Here is a 21,319-nt window from a genome sequence, read left to right on the forward strand (position 1 = left end):
TTAAATAATTATTAATTTATTTTAAACAATAGTGATTTGGACCACTTCATTTACAAAATATACTCTCAATAGCCAGTACATGCTAGTAGCCATTTACAATGACAACAATATAATAACTAAATGTGCTTTAATACTCCCGCTTGTATCTCTCTAATATCTATCACAATCTCTCAAAAAATATATACCTATTGTATATGTACAGTTACATTCTTATATATTAAAACGAAAAATTCTTGTACATAATATATTATATTTTAGTATCTATCTATAGCGTATAATTAGGACTTATAAAAAAACAATATTCATAGGTATAAATTATTTTGCAAGTTTTCACCGATATTGAACCCAGAGTGAGAATCTAAATAAGAAGTAGAAATAGTGAGAGAAACGCGTTTAAATATGTTGCCTCACAGGTGCCTCATAGATCACCAGTGAATAAATTGCTAATAGGTGAAACAACGTATAATAGGGTGTATTGCAGTATATTTATTATTATTCACCAGTGGGAGGCTCCTTTGCACAGGATGCCGACTATATTATGGGTACCACAACGGCGCCTATTTCTGCCGTGAAGCAGTAATGTGTAAACATTACTGTGTTTCGGTCTGAAGGGCGCGCCGTAGCTAGTGAAATTACTGGGCAAATGAGACTTAACTTTCAAGTTAACTTATGTTTCAAGGTGACGAGCGCAGTTGTAGTGGCGCGCAGAATTTTTGGGTTTTATCAAGAATCCTGAGCGGCACTGCATTGTAATGGGCAGGGCGCATCATTGTTGATAACTGTTTTGTAAACTGCTGTTTATTTTTTAATAAAATAAATGGCAATAACTTTTTGACTATGAGATTCTTTATTTATTCGTATCGCCATTATTTTTAACACCAATAAAAGACCCTCAAGGAGTGTTGAAATAACATGTACCAATGTATGTATTTATAGGCAACAGTGGTCACGCAAGGAATTACAACTTATAACATTTCTATTACATACTTATTTAGAACTTTACTTATAAGATTTAAGGAAATTTAGTTTATAACTCACAAATTACTGTGTATTAACGTTATTCACCGCAACAAGGGCAGATTGTATAGATTTTTTATATGATATAATAATTATGTGTTATACAAGATACTATTTACATCATAACAAAATGTTTTCATACAAGGAAGCCCTTTATTTACACTAATTGTAATTAATTATACAAAACATTTGATGAACATTAAACTGACTTACTTACAAATACAATAAATAACATTTTAAATGCAACTTTACAACAATAATACTATATTATACATGTTTACGGGTCACGGGTACGATAAAACCCCATTGAGCTTTTTTTAGTAATAATATTGTCAAGTGGGGCGAAACATTCGGCCAACTGAAGACTACCTACCTACTACTACCTAGATGTCAATTGGTTGAGGTATTTACATTATATAAAAATAAACTCATCATAAAATACAGCAGTGATTAATGTCAGTTGCCTGATGATTAATTAGAGTAGGTGAGATATTTATGAGGTTGTTAACTGTACTTGATGGAGTCTACAATAACTAGCAACATTTGACATACAGCGAATCGTTGTTCCGGAGTCTATTCAATACTGAATACTGTTCATTATTTTCTTGTTCGGTCATAGATGCTGTCTCGATTGCTGGATGTTCACGGCTGTCCTGGCTGACAGCGCACTCATGACAGTTGACACTGACAGGACGTCTGACAGCTGTCGGCGTGTATATCACAGAGGAGGTCGCGACACGAGCGAGCGGCCGGTGTCGTTCACACGAGTGTGGGTGGCTTGGGCGGCAGCGGGGGAGGCGCACGAGGCGGAGCCCCCAGTCGTTGTCGCTGTGTCTCACGGAGGTTGTCCAGGAAATCTGTATATTACAAATAAAAATAAATTAGATATAAATAAAATAGGCCGCCATTGTTCATAGCCGTTTTATTATATTGTTATGCTTATTTACTCAACTATCTATAATTCGGATGGTGATTTAATTCAAATTCATATGGAATTTGGAAATGTATGGGTTCCGTAGAGTAAATGAGTGACATTAAATATAAGACCTGGCGAGAACAGTTTGTAAAAGAACAGATGTAAATCTGTGTTATTAAATATAAGACCTGGCGAAAACTGTTCTTATATGAGATCAAGGGTATGAATTTGTAGTAAAAATTTATGAACGATACGGGTCTCGAACCCGCGACCTTTTCGGTTTCCTCCGAGCGCTCTTACCAACCGAGCCAACCGTTCGATTACCTCATGGATCGTAAATCGTAAACAAGACGTGTTCAACTGTCACATACTAAGTACTTTATAAATAACAAAAAATTACTTAGACTTTAAAAAATAATGACGAATCCATGGGTGTTCAAATGTATTAATGGTAATGTCGTGAAGGTCTCACAATGACCGTGTGTACCGGCTGGGTGATGGTGCAGGTCAGGTCCCGGTCGTAGCGCGGCCCTCACTCGCCCCGCCCCCGCCCCCGCCCCCGCAGACCCCGCCGAGCTCGCAGACGTTCGGTCCAGGCTCTGACACACGACACACATTGTTATTAAAATATCACTTTTATGCTAGTGTGTGAGCGGTTACGAGGTGGATACCTAACTGGGATCAGTTACACAATTTTTTCTCCCTTAGATAATAATGTTATATCCACAAATAGTTTTATACTATTGTTTTTACACTTTTTCACAACGCACAACGGCATTTTTAAAATATTTTATTGCGACGCAAACTAATCTCTCACAGACGATGGCAAATCTGCTAATGGGAGCCGATCGGCTTGTATTAGTGTGTGTGCGTGGGGCTATATATTTACACGTTTACCGGCTTGTTTTGGTGCCTCTCTGTTATGTAAGGTGACACGGAGTCCTTATTTTTTTACTCGTCCGTGTATTAAGTGAAACTTCTTTAGAATCGTTGTGATTTCAAACTCGATGAAATGAAATAATAAGTCCATAGAGATTTGTATCGTGCAGATTTTTTTTAAATCCAAGATGGTCACCGCGCAAAATTATGATTTCAGCATTATGGATATCGTATCCAAAGTTCTCGAGGGTGCTGAGAACAAATTTGGGATCATTTTTAAAATCCAAGATGGCCGCAGCCCGAATTTATGATTTCATCAATATCGATATTCAATCCGAGATTCTTGAGGGTGCAGACAACGAATTTGGGATCATTTTTTAAATCCAGTGTCTATATGTGACACGAAAAAGTGTCACGAAAATATGGGACATTTTTATCCAAGAAGAAGGAGAGGGAGATAGAGTGAGAAAGGGCGAACGAAGCATGAAGCACATGGCACCGCTAGTAAGTAGAACAACTTCTACTAGAGTTATATTGTACAGGTTCAGCGCGCGAATGCGAAAACGTAGAACATCTTCCACAATAGGTTTGTATCGTTAGCGTGGCCGCAAGTAAGTAGAACATGTAATAATTTCTAATATTGACAAAAAACATTTGGTTTAGAGAACAGATTAGGCTAATTGATATAAAAGAGATTAAAAAATTAGTTTTCCAAAGAGGTTTCAATTCTGACATGTGTACTTTGTATGCACGCCATCTTTTTTTATCAAACTATTAAACTATGATCCACTGACCAGTGCGTCGTCGTCTCCCTCGCTCTCGGCGGCCCCCGCCCCCCCCGCCAGGTCCCCCCCGTCCCCCCCCGGCCCTGGCCCACACAGCACAGCGCGCCACTCTCCTTCCAGCTCCACGATCTGTAGCCGGGCTCCGTCCAGCTCCTGCGCACACATTCATGATCATTCATCACCGATATTTGAACACAGTATCAATTCTTTATACGCTGATGATATGAAACTTTCTATAGAAATACAAAGACGTGCTAAGCACAGCATTGTGTCGCAGTGTGTCGGGGTGCAGCGGGCGCACGGGCCCGGCTGCGGGCGCCGCAGCGGGCTCGTACCGCGTCAGTAGCGGCCGCAGCACGTGCCGCAGATGTCGCTCGGAGCGCGCGTTAAAGACGTGCTAAGCACAGCATCGTACCTGCAGCAGTGTGTCGGGGTGCAGCGGGCGCACGGGCCCGGCTGCGGGCGCCACAGCGGGCTCGTACCGCGTCAGTAGCGGCCGCAGCACGTGCCGCAGATGTCGCTCGGAGCGCGCGTTAAAGACGTGCTAAGCACAGCATCGTACCTGCAGCAGTGTGTCGGGGTGCAGCGGGCGCACGGGCCCGGCTGCGGGCGCCGCAGCGGGCGCGTACCGCGTCAGTAGCGGCCGCAGCACGTGCCGCAGATGTCGCTCGGAGCGCGCGTTAAAGACGTGCTAAGCACAGCATCGTACCTGCAGCAGTGTGTCGGGGTGCAGCGGGCGCACGGGCCCGGCTGCGGGCGCCACAGCGGGCTCGTACCGCGTCAGTAGCGGCCGCAGCACGTGCCGCAGATGTCGCTCGGAGCGCGCGTTAAAGACGTGCTAAGCACAGCATCGTACCTGCAGCAGTGTGTCGGGGTGCAGCGGGCGCACGGGCCCGGCTGCGGGCGCCACAGCGGGCTCGTACCGCGTCAGTAGCGGCCGCAGCACGTGCCGCAGATGTCGCTCGGAGCGCGCGTTAAAGACGTGCTAAGCACAGCATCGTACCTGCAGCAGTGTGTCGGGGTGCAGCGGGCGCACGGGCCCGGCTGCGGGCGCCGCAGCGGGCGCGTACCGCGTCAGTAGCGGCCGCAGCACGTGCCGCAGATGTCGCTCGGAGCGCGCGTTAAAGACGTGCTAAGCACAGCATCGTACCTGCAGCAGTGTGTCGGGGTGCAGCGGGCGCACGGGCCCGGCTGCGGGCGCCGCAGCGGGCGCGTACCGCGTCAGTAGCGGCCGCAGCACGTGCCGCAGATGTCGCTCGGAGCGCGCGTTAAAGACGTGCTAAGCACAGCATCGTACCTGCAGCAGTGTGTCGGGGTGCAGCGGGCGCACGGGCCCGGCTGCGGGCGCCGCAGCGGGCGCGTACCGCGTCAGTAGCGGCCGCAGCACGTGCCGCAGATGTCGCTCGGAGCGCGCGTTAAAGACGTGCTAAGCACAGCATCGTACCTGCAGCAGTGTGTCGGGGTGCAGCGGGCGCACGGGCCCGGCTGCGGGCGCCGCAGCGGGCGCGTACCGCGTCAGTAGCGGCCGCAGCACGTGCCGCAGATGTCGCTCGGAGCGCGCGTTAAAGACGTGCTAAGCACAGCATCGTACCTGCAGCAGTGTGTCGGGGTGCAGCGGGCGCACGGGCCCGGCTGCGGGCGCCGCAGCGGGCGCGTACCGCGTCAGTAGCGGCCGCAGCACGTGCCGCAGATGTCGCTCGGAGCGCGCGTTAAAGACGTGCTAAGCACAGCATCGTACCTGCAGCAGTGTGTCGGGGTGCAGCGGGCGCACGGGCCCGGCTGCGGGCGCCGCAGCGGGCGCGTACCGCGTCAGTAGCGGCCGCAGCACGTGCCGCAGATGTCGCTCGGAGCGCGCGTTAAAGACGTGCTAAGCACAGCATCGTACCTGCAGCAGTGTGTCGGGGTGCAGCGGGCGCACGGGCCCGGCTGCGGGCGCCGCAGCGGGCGCGTACCGCGTCAGTAGCGGCCGCAGCACGTGCCGCAGATGTCGCTCGGAGCGCGCGTTAAAGACGTGCTAAGCACAGCATCGTACCTGCAGCAGTGTGTCGGGGTGCAGCGGGCGCACGGGCCCGGCTGCGGGCGCCGCAGCGGGCGCGTACCGCGTCAGTAGCGGCCGCAGCACGTGCCGCAGCCGTCGCTCGGAGCGCGCGTTAAAGACGTGCTAAGCACAGCATCGTACCTGCAGCAGTGTGTCGGGGTGCAGCGGGCGCACGGGCCCGGCTGCGGGCGCCGCAGCGGGCGCGTACCGCGTCAGTAGCGGCCGCAGCACGTGCCGCAGATGTCGCTCGGAGCGCGCGTTAAAGACGTGCTAAGCACAGCATCGTACCTGCAGCAGTGTGTCGGGGTGCAGCGGGCGCACGGGCCCGGCTGCGGGCGCCGCAGCGGGCGCGTACCGCGTCAGTAGCGGCCGCAGCACGTGCCGCAGCCGTCGCTCGGAGCGCGCGTTAAAGACGTGCTAAGCACAGCATCGTACCTGCAGCAGTGTGTCGGGGTGCAGCGGGCGCACGGGCCCGGCTGCGGGCGCCGCAGCGGGCGCGTACCGCGTCAGTAGCGGCCGCAGCACGTGCCGCACATGTCGCTCGGAGCGCGCGTTAAAGACGTGCTAAGCACAGCATCGTACCTGCAGCAGTGTGTCGGGGTGCAGCGGGCGCACGGGCCCGGCTGCGGGCGCCGCAGCGGGCGCGTACCGCGTCAGTAGCGGCCGCAGCACGTGCCGCAGCCGTCGCTCGGAGCGCGCGTTAAAGACGTGCTAAGCACAGCATCGTACCTGCAGCAGTGTGTCGGGGTGCAGCGGGCGCACGGGCCCGGCTGCGGGCGCCGCAGCGGGCGCGTACCGCGTCAGTAGCGGCCGCAGCACGTGCCGCAGATGTCGCTCGGAGCGCGCGTTAAAGACGTGCTAAGCACAGCATCGTACCTGCAGCAGTGTGTCGGGGTGCAGCGGGCGCACGGGCCCGGCTGCGGGCGCCGCAGCGGGCGCGTACCGCGTCAGTAGCGGCCGCAGCACGTGCCGCACATGTCGCTCGGAGCGCGCGTTAAAGACGTGCTAAGCACAGCATCGTACCTGCAGCAGTGTGTCGGGGTGCAGCGGGCGCACGGGCCCGGCTGCGGGCGCCGCAGCGGGCGCGTACCGCGTCAGTAGCGGCCGCAGCACGTGCCGCAGATGTCGCTCGGAGCGCGCGTTAAAGACGTGCTAAGCACAGCATCGTACCTGCAGCAGTGTGTCGGGGTGCAGCGGGCGCACGGGCCCGGCTGCGGGCGCCGCAGCGGGCGCGTACCGCGTCAGTAGCGGCCGCAGCACGTGCCGCACATGTCGCTCGGAGCGCGCGTTAAAGACGTGCTAAGCACAGCATCGTACCTGCAGCAGTGTGTCGGGGTGCAGCGGGCGCACGGGCCCGGCTGCGGGCGCCGCAGCGGGCGCGTACCGCGTCAGTAGCGGCCGCAGCACGTGCCGCAGATGTCGCTCGGAGCGCGCGTTAAAGACGTGCTAAGCACAGCATCGTACCTGCAGCAGTGTGTCGGGGTGCAGCGGGCGCACGGGCCCGGCTGCGGGCGCCGCAGCGGACGCGTACCGCGTCAGTAGCGGCCGCAGCACGTGCCGCACATGTCGCTCGGAGCGCGCGTTAAAGACGTGCTAAGCACAGCATCGTACCTGCAGCAGTGTGTCGGGGTGCAGCGGGCGCACGGGCCCGGCTGCGGGCGCCGCAGCGGGCGCGTACCGCGTCAGTAGCGGCCGCAGCACGTGCCGCAGATGTCGCTCGGAGCGCGCGTTAAAGACGTGCTAAGCACAGCATCGTACCTGCAGCAGTGTGTCGGGGTGCAGCGGGCGCACGGGCCCGGCTGCGGGCGCCGCAGCGGGCGCGTACCGCGTCAGTAGCGGCCGCAGCACGTGCCGCACATGTCGCTCGGAGCGCGCGTTAAAGACGTGCTAAGCACAGCATCGTACCTGCAGCAGTGTGTCGGGGTGCAGCGGGCGCACGGGCCCGGCTGCGGGCGCCGCAGCGGGCGCGTACCGCGTCAGTAGCGGCCGCAGCACGTGCCGCAGATGTCGCTCGGAGCGCGCGTTAAAGACGTGCTAAGCACAGCATCGTACCTGCAGCAGTGTGTCGGGGTGCAGCGGGCGCACGGGCCCGGCTGCGGGCGCCGCAGCGGACGCGTACCGCGTCAGTAGCGGCCGCAGCACGTGCCGCACATGTCGCTCGGAGCGCGCGTTAAAGACGTGCTAAGCACAGCATCGTACCTGCAGCAGTGTGTCGGGGTGCAGCGGGCGCACGGGCCCGGCTGCGGGCGCCGCAGCGGGCGCGTACCGCGTCAGTAGCGGCCGCAGCACGTGCCGCACATGTCGCTCGGAGCGCGCGTTAAAGACGTGCTAAGCACAGCATCGTACCTGCAGCAGTGTGTCGGGGTGCAGCGGGCGCACGGGCCCGGCTGCGGGCGCCGCAGCGGGCGCGTACCGCGTCAGTAGCGGCCGCAGCACGTGCCGCAGATGTCGCTCGGAGCGCGCGTTAAAGACGTGCTAAGCACAGCATCGTACCTGCAGCAGTGTGTCGGGGTGCAGCGGGCGCACGGGCCCGGCTGCGGGCGCCGCAGCGGGCGCGTACCGCGTCAGTAGCGGCCGCAGCACGTGCCGCAGCCGTCGCTCGGAGCGCGCGTTAAAGACGTGCTAAGCACAGCATCGTACCTGCAGCAGTGTGTCGGGGTGCAGCGGGCGCACGGGCCCGGCTGCGGGCGCCGCAGCGGGCGCGTACCGCGTCAGTAGCGGCCGCAGCACGTGCCGCAGATGTCGCTCGGAGCGCGCGTTAAAGACGTGCTAAGCACAGCATCGTACCTGCAGCAGTGTGTCGGGGTGCAGCGGGCGCACGGGCCCGGCTGCGGGCGCCGCAGCGGGCGCGTACCGCGTCAGTAGCGGCCGCAGCACGTGCCGCAGCCGTCGCTCGGGTCGGGCCCGCACGGCCACACAGCGCGAGCCCAGCGCCACCCTCACGACGCAGCGCCGCTCCACGACGGCGCAGCGCCCGCCCAGCGCCGACGACGGCCCGTCCAGCTGCACCTCGCGGGACTCGCCCTCCTGCACACACAATACTGTTCTTGTAGGGTCTTTGTTTGTGCCATTTTTGCATCAGCTTTCTCAAATTGGTGGGTGATCGACTGGATAATAGTGTTCGAAATAACTAATTGTCTATACACAATTGACATTTTCTCTGTTCGTGACTAACTTTGTTAGAAATATACCTGCTTCCTTTTATTGATATCGATCGACATAATTGGAAGTTGTCTGTCAGTTGTAAATGAAAAGGACATAGCCAATTTCTCTATAGACGTCGTCGGCATAGTTATCGAATTTAATGTACACGAATGATTTTTCGTTTTTTATATTCGTGAATATTGGCTTTTTAAATTGCTATAAATAAAAAACTCAAAGAACTTGTCATTCCAACAGACTAGACGCAAACGATACTTATTGTATACATTTAGTAACACATTAAGATTGTTCAATTAGTATTGTTTTTCGCACTAGAATAATAGATGGCGCTAGGCTCTACTTGGGTCGCGTTGACATTGGTTAATACGTAATATAGGATATGAGCAAGTTTTTCTTTTATTGAGCTATTACAATACTTGGAATTTGGAGTTACATATGCACTGTACTTGAGTGTAAATAAAGTGGTTAGTTACAGTAATGGTGAGTGTTCTTATTTGTGCTTGATCCCGAACAAACGAATTTGTACAAAGATGTTTGTTTTTCAAAACTAGCAAGTTCAGAGAGGTTAAAAATTACGTATTCCCATTATTTATTACAGCATGCATTTACAATGTATGTGTACTTGGAATGTACCATTGAAGATGGGTTGCAATAAGCACAAAAATATAACATAGCTAGTAATATGTAATTATGTACCACGTGTTCACCACCAATTATTACTAAAAAGAATAATAGTTTAAAAAATACGCATTTATAGAAAATCCCACTAAGAAATAGAAAATAAATCTTAATAAATTTGAATTAAAAATAATGTAAAAAAATGATTTTATTGTAAAAAAAAAACGCGGGTGCATGGTATAAATAAATATTTTATGAACAGATATGAGTAGAAGGGTTATTTTGATAATATCCTGAAAATCATCCCACGCTTTTTTTTATAATAAAATCATTTTTGTTACACTATTTTTAATTCAAATTTATTTTCTATTTTTTAGTGGGATTTTCTATAAAAGCGCATTTTTCTAGTTTTTTTTAACTACAATTATTTTTATATTAATTGTCACCAGTCCTTTATAAGTATGCCAAATTTCTGGGTCAAAAGGGGATCAAAATCATGTTCATGTTTCCGTCACATACTAACATACGTATGAAGCTAATAAAAGCGTATTAATAATAAGGCATCTTAAACCTTTTAGTTGTAAGTGAGAGTATTAGAGATGGGTTCTCCTATATTCAGAACTCCTCCTCCTCTCGCCCTTTTCCTCATTTCTGAAGGTCGTGACTCCCCCGCTGCATCAGTTTCTCCCGTACGATTCCCCTCCATCTGCTGCGATCCTTAGCCTTATGAAGGGCATCATGGAAGTTGATGTTTAGAGCAGATCGTATTTGGTCCGACCATCTCGTGGGACTGCGTCCTCTGGGACTCTATATCTATATACTCAGAACTAGTCTGTTTGTTTTTATTGTGTGTGTGCTCCGGGAGAGCCTGCAGTTAGTGATGAGGGAGTGGGTTCAGTCGGCGAGCGGGGCGGGCTCACCTGGTCGGGTAGCAGCACCACGTAGGTGTGGACCGGCAGCTTGCGGCGCTGTAGCAGGCGGTCCACCAGGCGCCGCACTGACACGCCCTGCTCCACGCCCACCACCGACGTGGCGCCGTCCGGCAGCACCACGCGGCACAGGCTGCACCCCGCCGCCACCTGCGGCACCTGCGGGACCTGCGCCTGCACCATACACACACATTAACACAGTCTCATTCGACAATATTTTTATGATACCTAGAGCAGGACAAACGAGCGTTACGAGCCACCTGTTAACCGCCCATACTCATTTACATCACCGGATAAATGACAGGTTGAGCATGTTAGATACTCAAACTAGATTACCAAACATTTTTTTAAGCTAAAGTTTATAGTTTTATAGTGTTTTAGTTTAAGTCCCCCCCCCCCTCCCCCCTTATTCATAATAGACTTCTAACTTAAAGCATTGCTAATTCTCCCTCTGTCCTCTTCTATTGACCTAAGTCAGAATGAAAAATAACACTCTGTAGCAGCTGTTTTAAGTTAGCGGACCATTATGATTAAGGGGGTTAGAATATACTAGCGTATAAAAGGCCTTATCGGGCGGATAATATGTGGCCAAATTTGTACCAAAATTTAAGTACGATGCGAACTCAAACCCGCGCCTCTAGCGTTCCGTTCAAGCGCTTTAATCAACTGAGCCAACCATTCGAGTGACGCATTTACCGTCAATCTTGGTATGTCTCGTTCAACCCTCAGTTTCTGGGATCATTTTATATAGGCATATACATCGTATGTAACTAGCAAATTCTTTTTATTCCTTAAAATATAAAATCACCTCAATCAAAACTACAGGTTTTATCGCGAAAATGCGCTAACAGCGTTCGAAAACGCCGAAAAGAGGAGTCTGTGGAGAACTGGAAACAATATTTGGAAAATTGGTTCAGACGCATGAAGTTTTGGCTGAAGATCGGTGGAGAGCTCTTAGAAAGGATTTAATAATTATATTTGATCCTTCAATCTTAGTTTTAAGCTCTCTTTGTGTACACACTTTCGACGGCTATTGACAAGCAAATAAAAATAACGCAATTTATTTTCTATTTAGACAGAATAAAGCACGCCTCGTGTCTGTATAATTATTTACAATAAACGAGATAGTCATTGTAAGTAAAACATTAAATATTCACTTACGGAATACACTCTGTTTTATCTTACTTCAAACAAAACTTTATAACAGTGTTGTAAAAGTGTCAAATGATTAACAAAAAAAATATTTAGTGCACTATAGATACTGTTCGATTAACAGATTAAAACTCCTTCACATTAATATTATTTCAAAACGAACACCTATCTGTGCCCATTTGTGTGAGTTTGTACTGATAAATTTTTTTGGCACAAAATATAAGTTCAAAAATAAAAAGAAGAACACATTAAATACGATTCAACGTATCCTCGTTTTGTCCAGTTTCCCGGCAGGAAATATGTCACCGACGGCTCGTGTGACCCGGGAAACTGTCCGCGTTTTTCAGTGTTCTGGATGAATATTTAGAGATTTTCTATCGAAGACTCCATAAAAGTGGTAGACCAGGCCCCATGAGAGCCAATAAATAGCTGAATGGTTAGTGACCCTGACTACTAAGCTAGAGATTCCGAGTTCCAATCCCTGTAAGTACAATCATTTATAATATGATTAATATGGATGTTTGTTTCCGAGTTATGGATGTTTAGATGTATTTATGAATATTTAAGTAAGTGTATTGTATTAAATATATCTTTGTCTTGTACCCATAGTACAGGCTATGCCTAGTTTGGGGTAAGATAATTTGTGTAAAAGTGCGTCAATACTATATTATTATTAATACAAGCACACAATTCGAAACAAGTTAAACTCTAACATCACTTGAAGAGAGCAACGAACATTCGATATCTTAATGTGCTCCGCCATGGCAACGAGTTCCAGGTTTCAAAAGCCCAAAACGAATACATACAACTAATCTTCCGACATGTTCAGCGATCTACCCATCGTTTACTTCATTAGCAAACATCACATTTTCAAATGTCAAAAATTTGCAAATCACCTGCAATCGTCATGTACGATATCGAATATGTTGAAAAACAGAAGGAATTAATTGGAGACTGTGTTTGGCGAGCAAGTCTTTTCCTTTGAAATTATTAACAAAAATCAATTCAGAATCTACTGTCTGGAAACTGAGAGGGTCAGGACTTTAAAGGCCGCTCCGTTGATTCCTCTGGTGTTACAAGAGAATGTGTGCGGCGGTGATCACTTAACACCAGGTGACCCGTACGCTTGTTTGTTCTCCTTTTCCATAAAGAAAACAGTCAGATAGAAGAGAAAATGTTGTTGTGTTTCCATTATTACATTAATACTTTGTCAGCCAACCTACATACCTCGATAGATATGTAGGTTGGCTGGCATGCGATCATGAAGCTGAATAATATTAAATCATATGGACAGAAAACGATGTGGCTGGTCAAATTCTAAATTTAAGATGTTGTTCGATAAGTAATATACATACATTAAATGTCTTCGATAATCTCTTATCAGGTCCAAATAGCAAGGATATCATAGAAATAAATAAACTTTATATTAATCACCAAGCGATAACTATAGAAGACTCGAAAAAGAGGAGGGCAAATGCACAATGGCAGCGTTGTCAACTTGAATACCGATTCTAAAATAATGATAAAAAATCTTAAATACCTACACTAAACTGAAACGTGCCGCCGAAAGTCATATCGGCATTCAGTTAAGTATGTCACCATTTCCTGGTTAAAATTAAGTAATCATCGCCGCCTACATTCTCTTGCAACACCAGAGGAATCACAGGAGCCATGTCGGCTTTTAACGAAGGTGTACGCGCTATGTTTTAAGGTACCCATGTCGTATCGTCCCAGAAACACCGTACAAGGAAGCTCATTCACCAGCTTTGTAGTAAGTGGAAGAAAGTTACTTAAAAACCGCACTGTATACATGTAGATCGATGTATTTTGTGTAAACTACAATGTATTGCAATATTGTGAAACGTGCACGTTGTACCAGATAACACTTTATGTACATGTAGCGAATGCAAACCGAACGCTCCGCAAACACAACTCTAATTCGCATATTTATTGTGGGTACAACATGATACAGCACATTTTGATTACAAATATTATTTTAATTTTTTGTTTAACTCATGCATATATTAAAATCTTAAGTTTCTTGAAACTAATTATCTTTCGACAATTCCCTCACCAACAATACTGGTCACATCGAGTCGCCGTGTGCCTGAGCATAAAATTGTTTTTATCATTCTATGCAAATTGAACATATTACTCGGGTTTTTATAGTATTCCTTCGGCAATTACTCGGGTTTTTATAGTATTTCTTGCAAATGCAGACCCTTTTGTTTGTAGTTTTCGGTTGTGCGAGAAGCGGAAATAATATTTAATAATATTGTTATTGTTAACAATATATGTTAACTACATATATATATAAATTTTGTCGGTTGTCAGTACAATACTGAATTAATTATTTTTGAAGAACACTAAAAATAATAGTGAGCTGTTTCTTCTCTTTCAGAACTCCATTTGTTTCCTCCATTTGGTTGGGCTTAAACTGACATTAAAATGAATCCAAAGGAATTAATTGAAACGACCACTGCACATACAGTTCAAAGAGTATGTAAATACTACGTAATAAGAGGCAGGCTGCATATGTTAAAATTTAAATTTAGTGCAATGAGATATGAGATAAGTTTGAAATAGTAATTACAATATGGCGACGAAGTATAATCCGGCTAAGTTTGAAAGCGAACTGTTGCTTAAAACGTAGTGGGGATTGCGGCTATATCCGTTTTTATTATAGTCGTCATCTGTCAATCTATCAATCACTGTACGTTTCATACAATCAAATGAATCGATTTTTTCTTAGAGTTTCGCTAATTGATATAGTTGTAGTACGCTAACCATAGGGGCGTTGTCTGGGGCGGGGCCGGTGTCTCGTTCTCGGGAGGCGGCCCGTAGTCTCCACGGCAGGAGAGAGCCCGCGCCGCTGCGTCGTCGCTCCGACGCGTTCGACATCGACTTTTTTATCTGAAATTGTACATTCTGTTTGTATATAAAAGCAATTGTGTGGTTTTATGAAACCACGACGCAAGTGGAACTTTGTTTCACAAAATAAAATATTAATAAACACATCATAATTGGCGAAAGAAGAAAAACGAATGCTTTAATTCTTTATAAAATGTGATAAAAAAAACAGAGCTTAAATCTACGCCTGCGCATTAGACCGCGCGGCCAAACGGACTTGAAACCAGTAGTTAAAATTAATGATACATCTACACACCTACTAAAATCAGCCGGAGTACCGCGGCCGATTGTAATGCGACATGCGATACATGGGCGGAAAAAAAATTGAGGCGATGTAATAAAAGTTTCAGAAAGTCAGAAATGTGCGTCACGTGGTGAATAACGGAATTAATATAAGCATCCATGGCTGTTGTATGTCGTTGATCACATTGAGCTGACAATGTTCCAGGCGCGAAGCGATAGTTAGAAATAGAGTGGCATGATGCAATCGAGCGTTGGGGAGTGTCAGATTACCTTGGTGCTGTTGTCGGGGGAGACGGGCGCGGGGGCGGCTCCGGGAGCTGCCCCGTAGGGCGGCGGCAGACCACGCAGGTCGGCGCGGGCGCACTCCGCGTGCACGCCGGACCGCAGGAACCGCGGGTAGCTATCGAACTTCATCACGTTGAAGATCTGTTTCTGCGCCTGATAAACAAATTGTTCTTTATGATTTGTTGTTGAAATTATTGTTGATATTTTCCCTAAACAAATTATATATGTAAATTTCAAAATTGAAAATAAAGAAAACAGTCTGGCCACACCTGGTTGAACAGGTCTGCGGGCAGCGGCACCTGGTTGAGCCGCAGCGCGGTGGCTCGCTTGGCGGCCGCGTCGATGTTGACAGGCTCGGGCGCGCCGTCCGCCAGGTGGCGCTGCCAGATCTGGTCTGCGAGCTGCGTGCGAGTGTTGTCCGCGCCCGGGCCCTCGCACGTGCGGTACTGCTCGCACGACCACCAGAATCTACCCGACACCATCGAACATTTGAGACAACATCCGGACAATTAAGTAGTAATAACAAACGGGTTCTTTCTTCCCTAGTTTCATTGATTGAATCGATATTGTATAAGGTTTTCAAAATATTATCTTGTTTTGTAGATGATACCTACTTGTTTAAGCAAAGACCTTCATCACTGACTCCAAAAACAATTATTAGTAGATTGTGGTAGATATGAAGTGCTATATTCATCAGATCACCATATCGTTGCGTGAAGTCCCATCGCCTATCCGCTCGAGGTTTTTATTTCATCACGTGTTTACCTATAAGTACCTACTCATGTCCCGAGTGTGTTGCTGATGTGTGTGAACTTTTTTTACTATCATCCCGACCAGCTCTCACCTGATGTTCTCGGCAGCGAACTCCTTGTCCAGAAAGTGCGCGAAGGCGGCAGCCCCGGCCGTATCCGCCAGTAGATGCTCAAGACCCAGCGACCAGCGCGCCACACCGCCGTTGCTGACTCCGTTGCTTGCGTTCGAGCCTTCGCTCATTTGCTGAACATTAAACATCAAAACATTAGATATCGTAATTAAAACAATAAGCTGTTCAAGATGTCGACTGTATCAGGTTATTAAGACAGAGTAAAACGGTGTATGAACTATTCCCAGACGTAGCAATTTACTAATTCTGTTTGCCATTTCCTTCCACATTACTTCTTTTTTACGATGGATGCAAAAAGGATTAATAATGTATATTTCTTTGAATTAGCAAGTGAATCATATTACAATGGTCCAAATACTGACAGTCAAATAAGTTTGTGAATGAATTCAGTATACCCCACACCCTACACATCAAGGACGTGCGTCGTTTTCGTATTATTGTATAAAAGCAATCCATCCGGATCGCCACGGCAAACATTAATCTTCAATCTTCATGAATTGGACACGTGTTTCGCCTCTATACGAGGCATTCTGAGATGTTGACTCGCCAAACATAAGGCACGAGACTCAACTAAAATCTCGAGCACTTGTCGAATTAATGAAAGACAAATCTTGCGGAATTTACACTCAGAGGTTGGGAGAGTTTCTTGCGCCGCTTCTTCTCTCTCAGAGCACCATTTGTTTCTGAAGCGGTAGTAGTATTTAGTAGTTATTATAAATGACATCAAAAAGAATGCTAAAGGAATCAATTTTGAGAAAATAAATGCCTTTTATGCCTTTTAAGAAAACTCACAACATTTGGATATTTATGGATTTCTGCAAAATAACTTGTTGTTGGTGTTGAATACTGTGTCCTAAATGAATAACCTCTTTCTTTTATAAAAAATAATGGACGAGACGAGCAGGACATTCAGCTGATGGTAATTAATACGCCCTGCCCATTTCAATACAGAGCCGCCGGATTCTTGAAAAACCCAAAAAATTCTGAGAGGCACTACAATTGCGCTTGTCACCTTGAGACATAGGATGTTAAGTCCCATTTGCCCAGTAAATTCTCTAGCTACGGTGCCCTTCATGCCGAAACACAATAATATTTACACATTACTCCTTGACGGCAGAAATAGGCGCCGTTGTGGTACCCATAATCTAGGCATCCTGTGCAAAGGAGCCTCCCACTTACCTTACTGTAGATGCTTCTGTGATCGTGGTGGCGGTACGAGCTGCTGGAGCCGCTGCCCGTGGTCCAGCGACGAAACGGCGAGCCCTGGTCGCTCTGCAACGAACAAAAACACGACTTTATACATATATATAAACTAGGCGACTTCACGACAATAAACTGGCACTTGGCGAGACAGACACTTCAGGCGAATCCTAAACATTAATTGGGACTACTAGCAGAACGGTTGCCTATAGTCGCACACGAAGTTGACATTGGATTATAATAACACTGTATAGGTCATACAATTCGTGCAGAAAATAAAAGTATGAAGGAGTTCATAGGCTCTGGATGGTCCACGGTTATATCAAATATTTCGTATTTTAAATTGCTTTGCGAAGTTTCAATTGTTCGAACAAAAGTGAAATTAGGCCCTAATTGCGCAATAGCTCGCGCACGCCGTAGCTTTCTTTATTTCGCGCGAGTAGATCTTTTAAATCGATATAACGTCGTTGGCATAGACTAATGATAAATAGCTAGAAAGATACTTGACTCAAGATATTGTAGCAATAAGTAATGGAAAGCCAATTTTTTTTATGAAAATAAGCGACGAGACGAGCAGGATGTTCAGCTGATGGTAACTCATACACCCTACCCATTACAATGCAGTGCCAGAAGCTTATCATGGTGTAATTTGTGGCATGTTCCATATTTCTGCTTTGTTTTTATACGACGTGATTTGTCTATATGTATGGAACGTCATTGGTTATAAACTTCAAGGACATGTTCCGACTTGTACATCAGATGTTCTTAATTCAGTGTTGCAGGAATATTTCCATGACAACTCAGTTAAACTTTAAATACACAACTCATGCGGTGTTTACGAGAGTGCGAGGTGTAGAAACAAGCGTACGCTGTCGACTGACATATCACACGACACACTGTTTGCTTGGGAATTCCACGCGCTCCCGACCGAAACACCGACAGATGCACACTAACACAAATTTATCGAGAATATAAAAGCCTTCATTTTTCCATAATGACTGTAAAGTTGCTCCACTTCACATCTGATTTAATATCACACTGACAGTTATCCGTAAGCACTCTCATCCGTTGGTCACTGATCTATCAGTAAAATGTCATTATGGTTGGTGTTTATAGAAACAGTTTTCAGATGCGTCACCTTGTTAATATGACTGGGTGTACCAAAAACTATCCATTTCTTGTTTATAGGAACCGGGCATTTGAAGAGCGTTCCTAACTGATCAAATTAGCCATAGATATCAGTACCTCAGCCTCGGAGTCCGTCACATACCAGACGACCATCTTAACCGACACCGCAACAGTCACATAAACTTTACAACGCACAAACACATCACAAGCTAACTTGTACGACTCCAGCCTCCATCTATGCTAGCTGTGTCAATATTCTCAACGCATTATCGTTGGAAGAGCTGACAGCAGAATCACTAATTTCAAGAATATCATACGATACAATTTTGTAGTTTTAATGCTCAATCCAACAAAAGTTTTCCCTCCCGTGTAAATACTAAGCCAAGGATTCAATGAATTGGTATCTGTTCCTGGCAATGTTCCACGCCGTACTGGCGTCGACCCGTCATCGGGAGTGCGCTAAATTACAATGACAATCGGACGGAGCGAGCGGCGAGGAGCCTCTTCCGGTGGAGTCGGCCCCGATGAGCTCACTGGCCATGCTGAACACATTGCAAATATGTAGGTATATGTAATGATTTCTTTTATTGATTTGAAACATAAAATCATAAATAGCTTGGTCAACCTTCAATTTAGCTTTTGTGTCAAATTTTACTGTGTATATGTAGACTGATTTGTGTTACAGAAATGTTTGATTTCACTTGTAATTGTCACATGTAAGAAATACTTGCAAAAAAATCATGAAGATTTAATTATACCATTTTTAGCTTTCTGCACTTCTTAATGTTTATTTCAACTGTGGCAAAGCTTTTCTACACCTGCGACCGTAAACATTCTTGAAAAGGGATCTAAAGTTTTTGCATTATGTACCTATTAATATATTAAATACTTTTTGGACAGTACAGACACGCATTTCACTACATAAAGAACAATGTCGTCTAACCCAGCTTCAATTAAAATATATAACGGGTACATGATAGTGATACAGATTATTCATAGAGCGACTAGGAACGACATGTGCATGGATATAAATGACTGCAATGCTTTATTGGAAGTTAAAGCATTGGAACATGGGCAAGACGAAGATCATGTCTAATGCCCTAATCGCAACTACTGTCGTAACTGTTGGGAACTGTAATCTTGTTAAGTACGTCTACCTGGGACAAATACTCCAGTTGGGCAGGGCCAATTTCTGGAAGGAGGTCTCTTGTCGAATCCAACTCGGATGCGTTCGGGAAGCTTCGTATAATATTCTCGTTCCAAATACCACAGTGTATGGAGACAATGGTTTTTAGCCAGTAGGTATAGTTGCCAGTGATGACATACGGTTAGTATACGTGGTCCGTAACTATGGCCCTTATGAGGAAGCTCATGGTCGCTCAGAGTGCAATGTAGAGGGCTTTGCTCGGAGTTTCCCGGCGAGATCAGAAATGAAGAGATCCGTAGGAGAACCAAAGTCACCGGCATAGACTGATGATCTCGTCAAGATTGCCGGAATAGGTTGGATGAAGGTAACGTCTTCCGGTTGAAATGAATGAATAAATATTTAAAACCATATGCGTCGGTAGAGTACGAAGTAAAACACAATATCTTGTCAAAATATTACTTCCATAATCGGATATTAAACATCCAAAACAGTCACCAAAAATTGTCCGAAATTAATGAATTATCTTGTACCCTCGTAATTTTTTACTCATTAATCATAAAACATACGCAACAAATAAGGAAATCAAAAATATACAAACAGGAGAATAACTATAACAGGAAGGTGTAGGATAGGATAAACAATATGGTACGCGTAAATTATTGAGGAAATCACACGATCAAAGATTTGCAAATAAAATTGAAATAGGCGAACACGAATATTTGAGATAATCATTTGAACTACGCTTTTGAAACAAGGCCGGCGCTGAAGCAATATAAACCGAGGATAATCTCATGTCCTCGATAAACAAATTTATTGATTTTGCTACGATATGTATATAATATCATTAACAAGCAACGTATACTGTGAAACCGATTATACGTTGTACAATAAGTAAAATATGCACAAAATCACACAGTGAAAAATAATCCAACAACATTGTACTACATTTACTGCTGTTCAATGTAATATACGACCGTTTAGGTGGCATTGACGTTGTTTCTATTAACAGTACATTTAGTAGAGAAAAAAACCACCAGAAAAACGGCCACGTCTGCGCGTCATAGATGCCTTTCTACGTCAAAATTAATATTTCATGTTGCGTACTCCAATAAGTGACGTTTGAGTGAAGATGAGTTTCAATCATGGAAAGTTTTTGGGACCCGGGCACCAACTTGACTCCTATTATAATAGACATAACATTCCATACAACACGCTGTTATTCCGTTAATGAAAGTATTTCAGTAGAATAAACAAAAATAATTAGAAGTGGTAATAAATATAACAATGTACTTCACCGGTACACAGCTGGAAGGGATCCAGTATGCTACTATGAATGAACACTCCATTGTACCACGTATATGGACATACCGAGCATGGACAGTCTCCGCGGAAATACCGAATACCGCGTGACGCAGTAGCGTTGCTAAGCATTTTAAGAGCTACTCACTTGAGTTATGATTGATATTTGGATAACAGACTGACTGAACTATATTTTAGTGTAAGCATAACAATGCAATTGTCCAAAAGCATGACTAAGTTGCAATCCTTGTTACTCTTGATTGGGAAACTCTTATCAAGGGCTGATTCTAGAACTTGACTAGAAAATTTTTGTTTTTTTGTGAAAAATGCAAAAGAACAACATATTTGTTTAAAAGCAAAAAAGAAACTCTCAAATAAATCTGAATGTTAAACAAAAAAAAAAAAATTAACCAATTATGAAAGTAAAACAATAACAAAAATAGAATGGAGTGAATCGGTTTATAATGAAATACAAAAAAAAATGAATAATGAATAAGTGGGATTAGTGGGTATCTATTTATAAAATGATATGTACAATATAAGGCCGTAATCACACGATATTATCATTTAAATAAACAACCGCCGCTTACTATAAATAAACCGGCAAAACAAACGTTTATATATTATGCAAACGCGACGCAACCATTAGCTTATGCTGAAAACTGAAATATCCAATTGAATCAGCGTTCATTGACGGAAATCAATTTAAGGACAGGTTTAGTTAGAAA

General features: G+C 46.0%; 1 protein-coding gene and 1 long non-coding RNA gene across 2 annotated transcripts in view; both read right to left on the reverse strand.

The window, feature by feature from the left end:
* Window positions 1–2,526, reverse strand: LOC126975648 (uncharacterized). The gene is made up of 2 exons (XR_007731767.1): window positions 2,421–2,526; window positions 1–1,874 (listed from the first exon to the last, which is right to left on the reverse strand). It is a non-coding gene; the product is annotated as an uncharacterized LOC126975648 (long non-coding RNA).
* A 1,065-nt stretch (window positions 2,527–3,591) lies between these two features.
* Window positions 3,592–21,319, reverse strand: part of LOC126975540 (regulator of G-protein signaling loco-like) — a 73,018-nt gene continuing 55,290 nt past the window's right edge. Inside the window, exons 2-9 of the mRNA XM_050823469.1 lie at window positions 16,997–17,089; window positions 15,779–15,930; window positions 15,204–15,402; window positions 14,920–15,087; window positions 14,284–14,409; window positions 10,336–10,518; window positions 8,423–8,662; window positions 3,592–3,750 (exon numbers count right to left, since the gene is read on the reverse strand). Coding sequence (XP_050679426.1) covers window positions 3,592–3,750; window positions 8,423–8,662; window positions 10,336–10,518; window positions 14,284–14,409; window positions 14,920–15,087; window positions 15,204–15,402; window positions 15,779–15,930; window positions 16,997–17,089 — 1,320 coding nt within the window. The remainder of the gene's footprint in view (window positions 3,751–8,422; window positions 8,663–10,335; window positions 10,519–14,283; window positions 14,410–14,919; window positions 15,088–15,203; window positions 15,403–15,778; window positions 15,931–16,996; window positions 17,090–21,319) is intronic.

The sequence above is a fragment of the Leptidea sinapis genome, chromosome 36 (genome assembly GCF_905404315.1).
Source record: "Leptidea sinapis chromosome 36, ilLepSina1.1, whole genome shotgun sequence".
In the NCBI taxonomy this organism is placed as follows: domain Eukaryota; kingdom Metazoa; phylum Arthropoda; class Insecta; order Lepidoptera; family Pieridae; genus Leptidea; species Leptidea sinapis.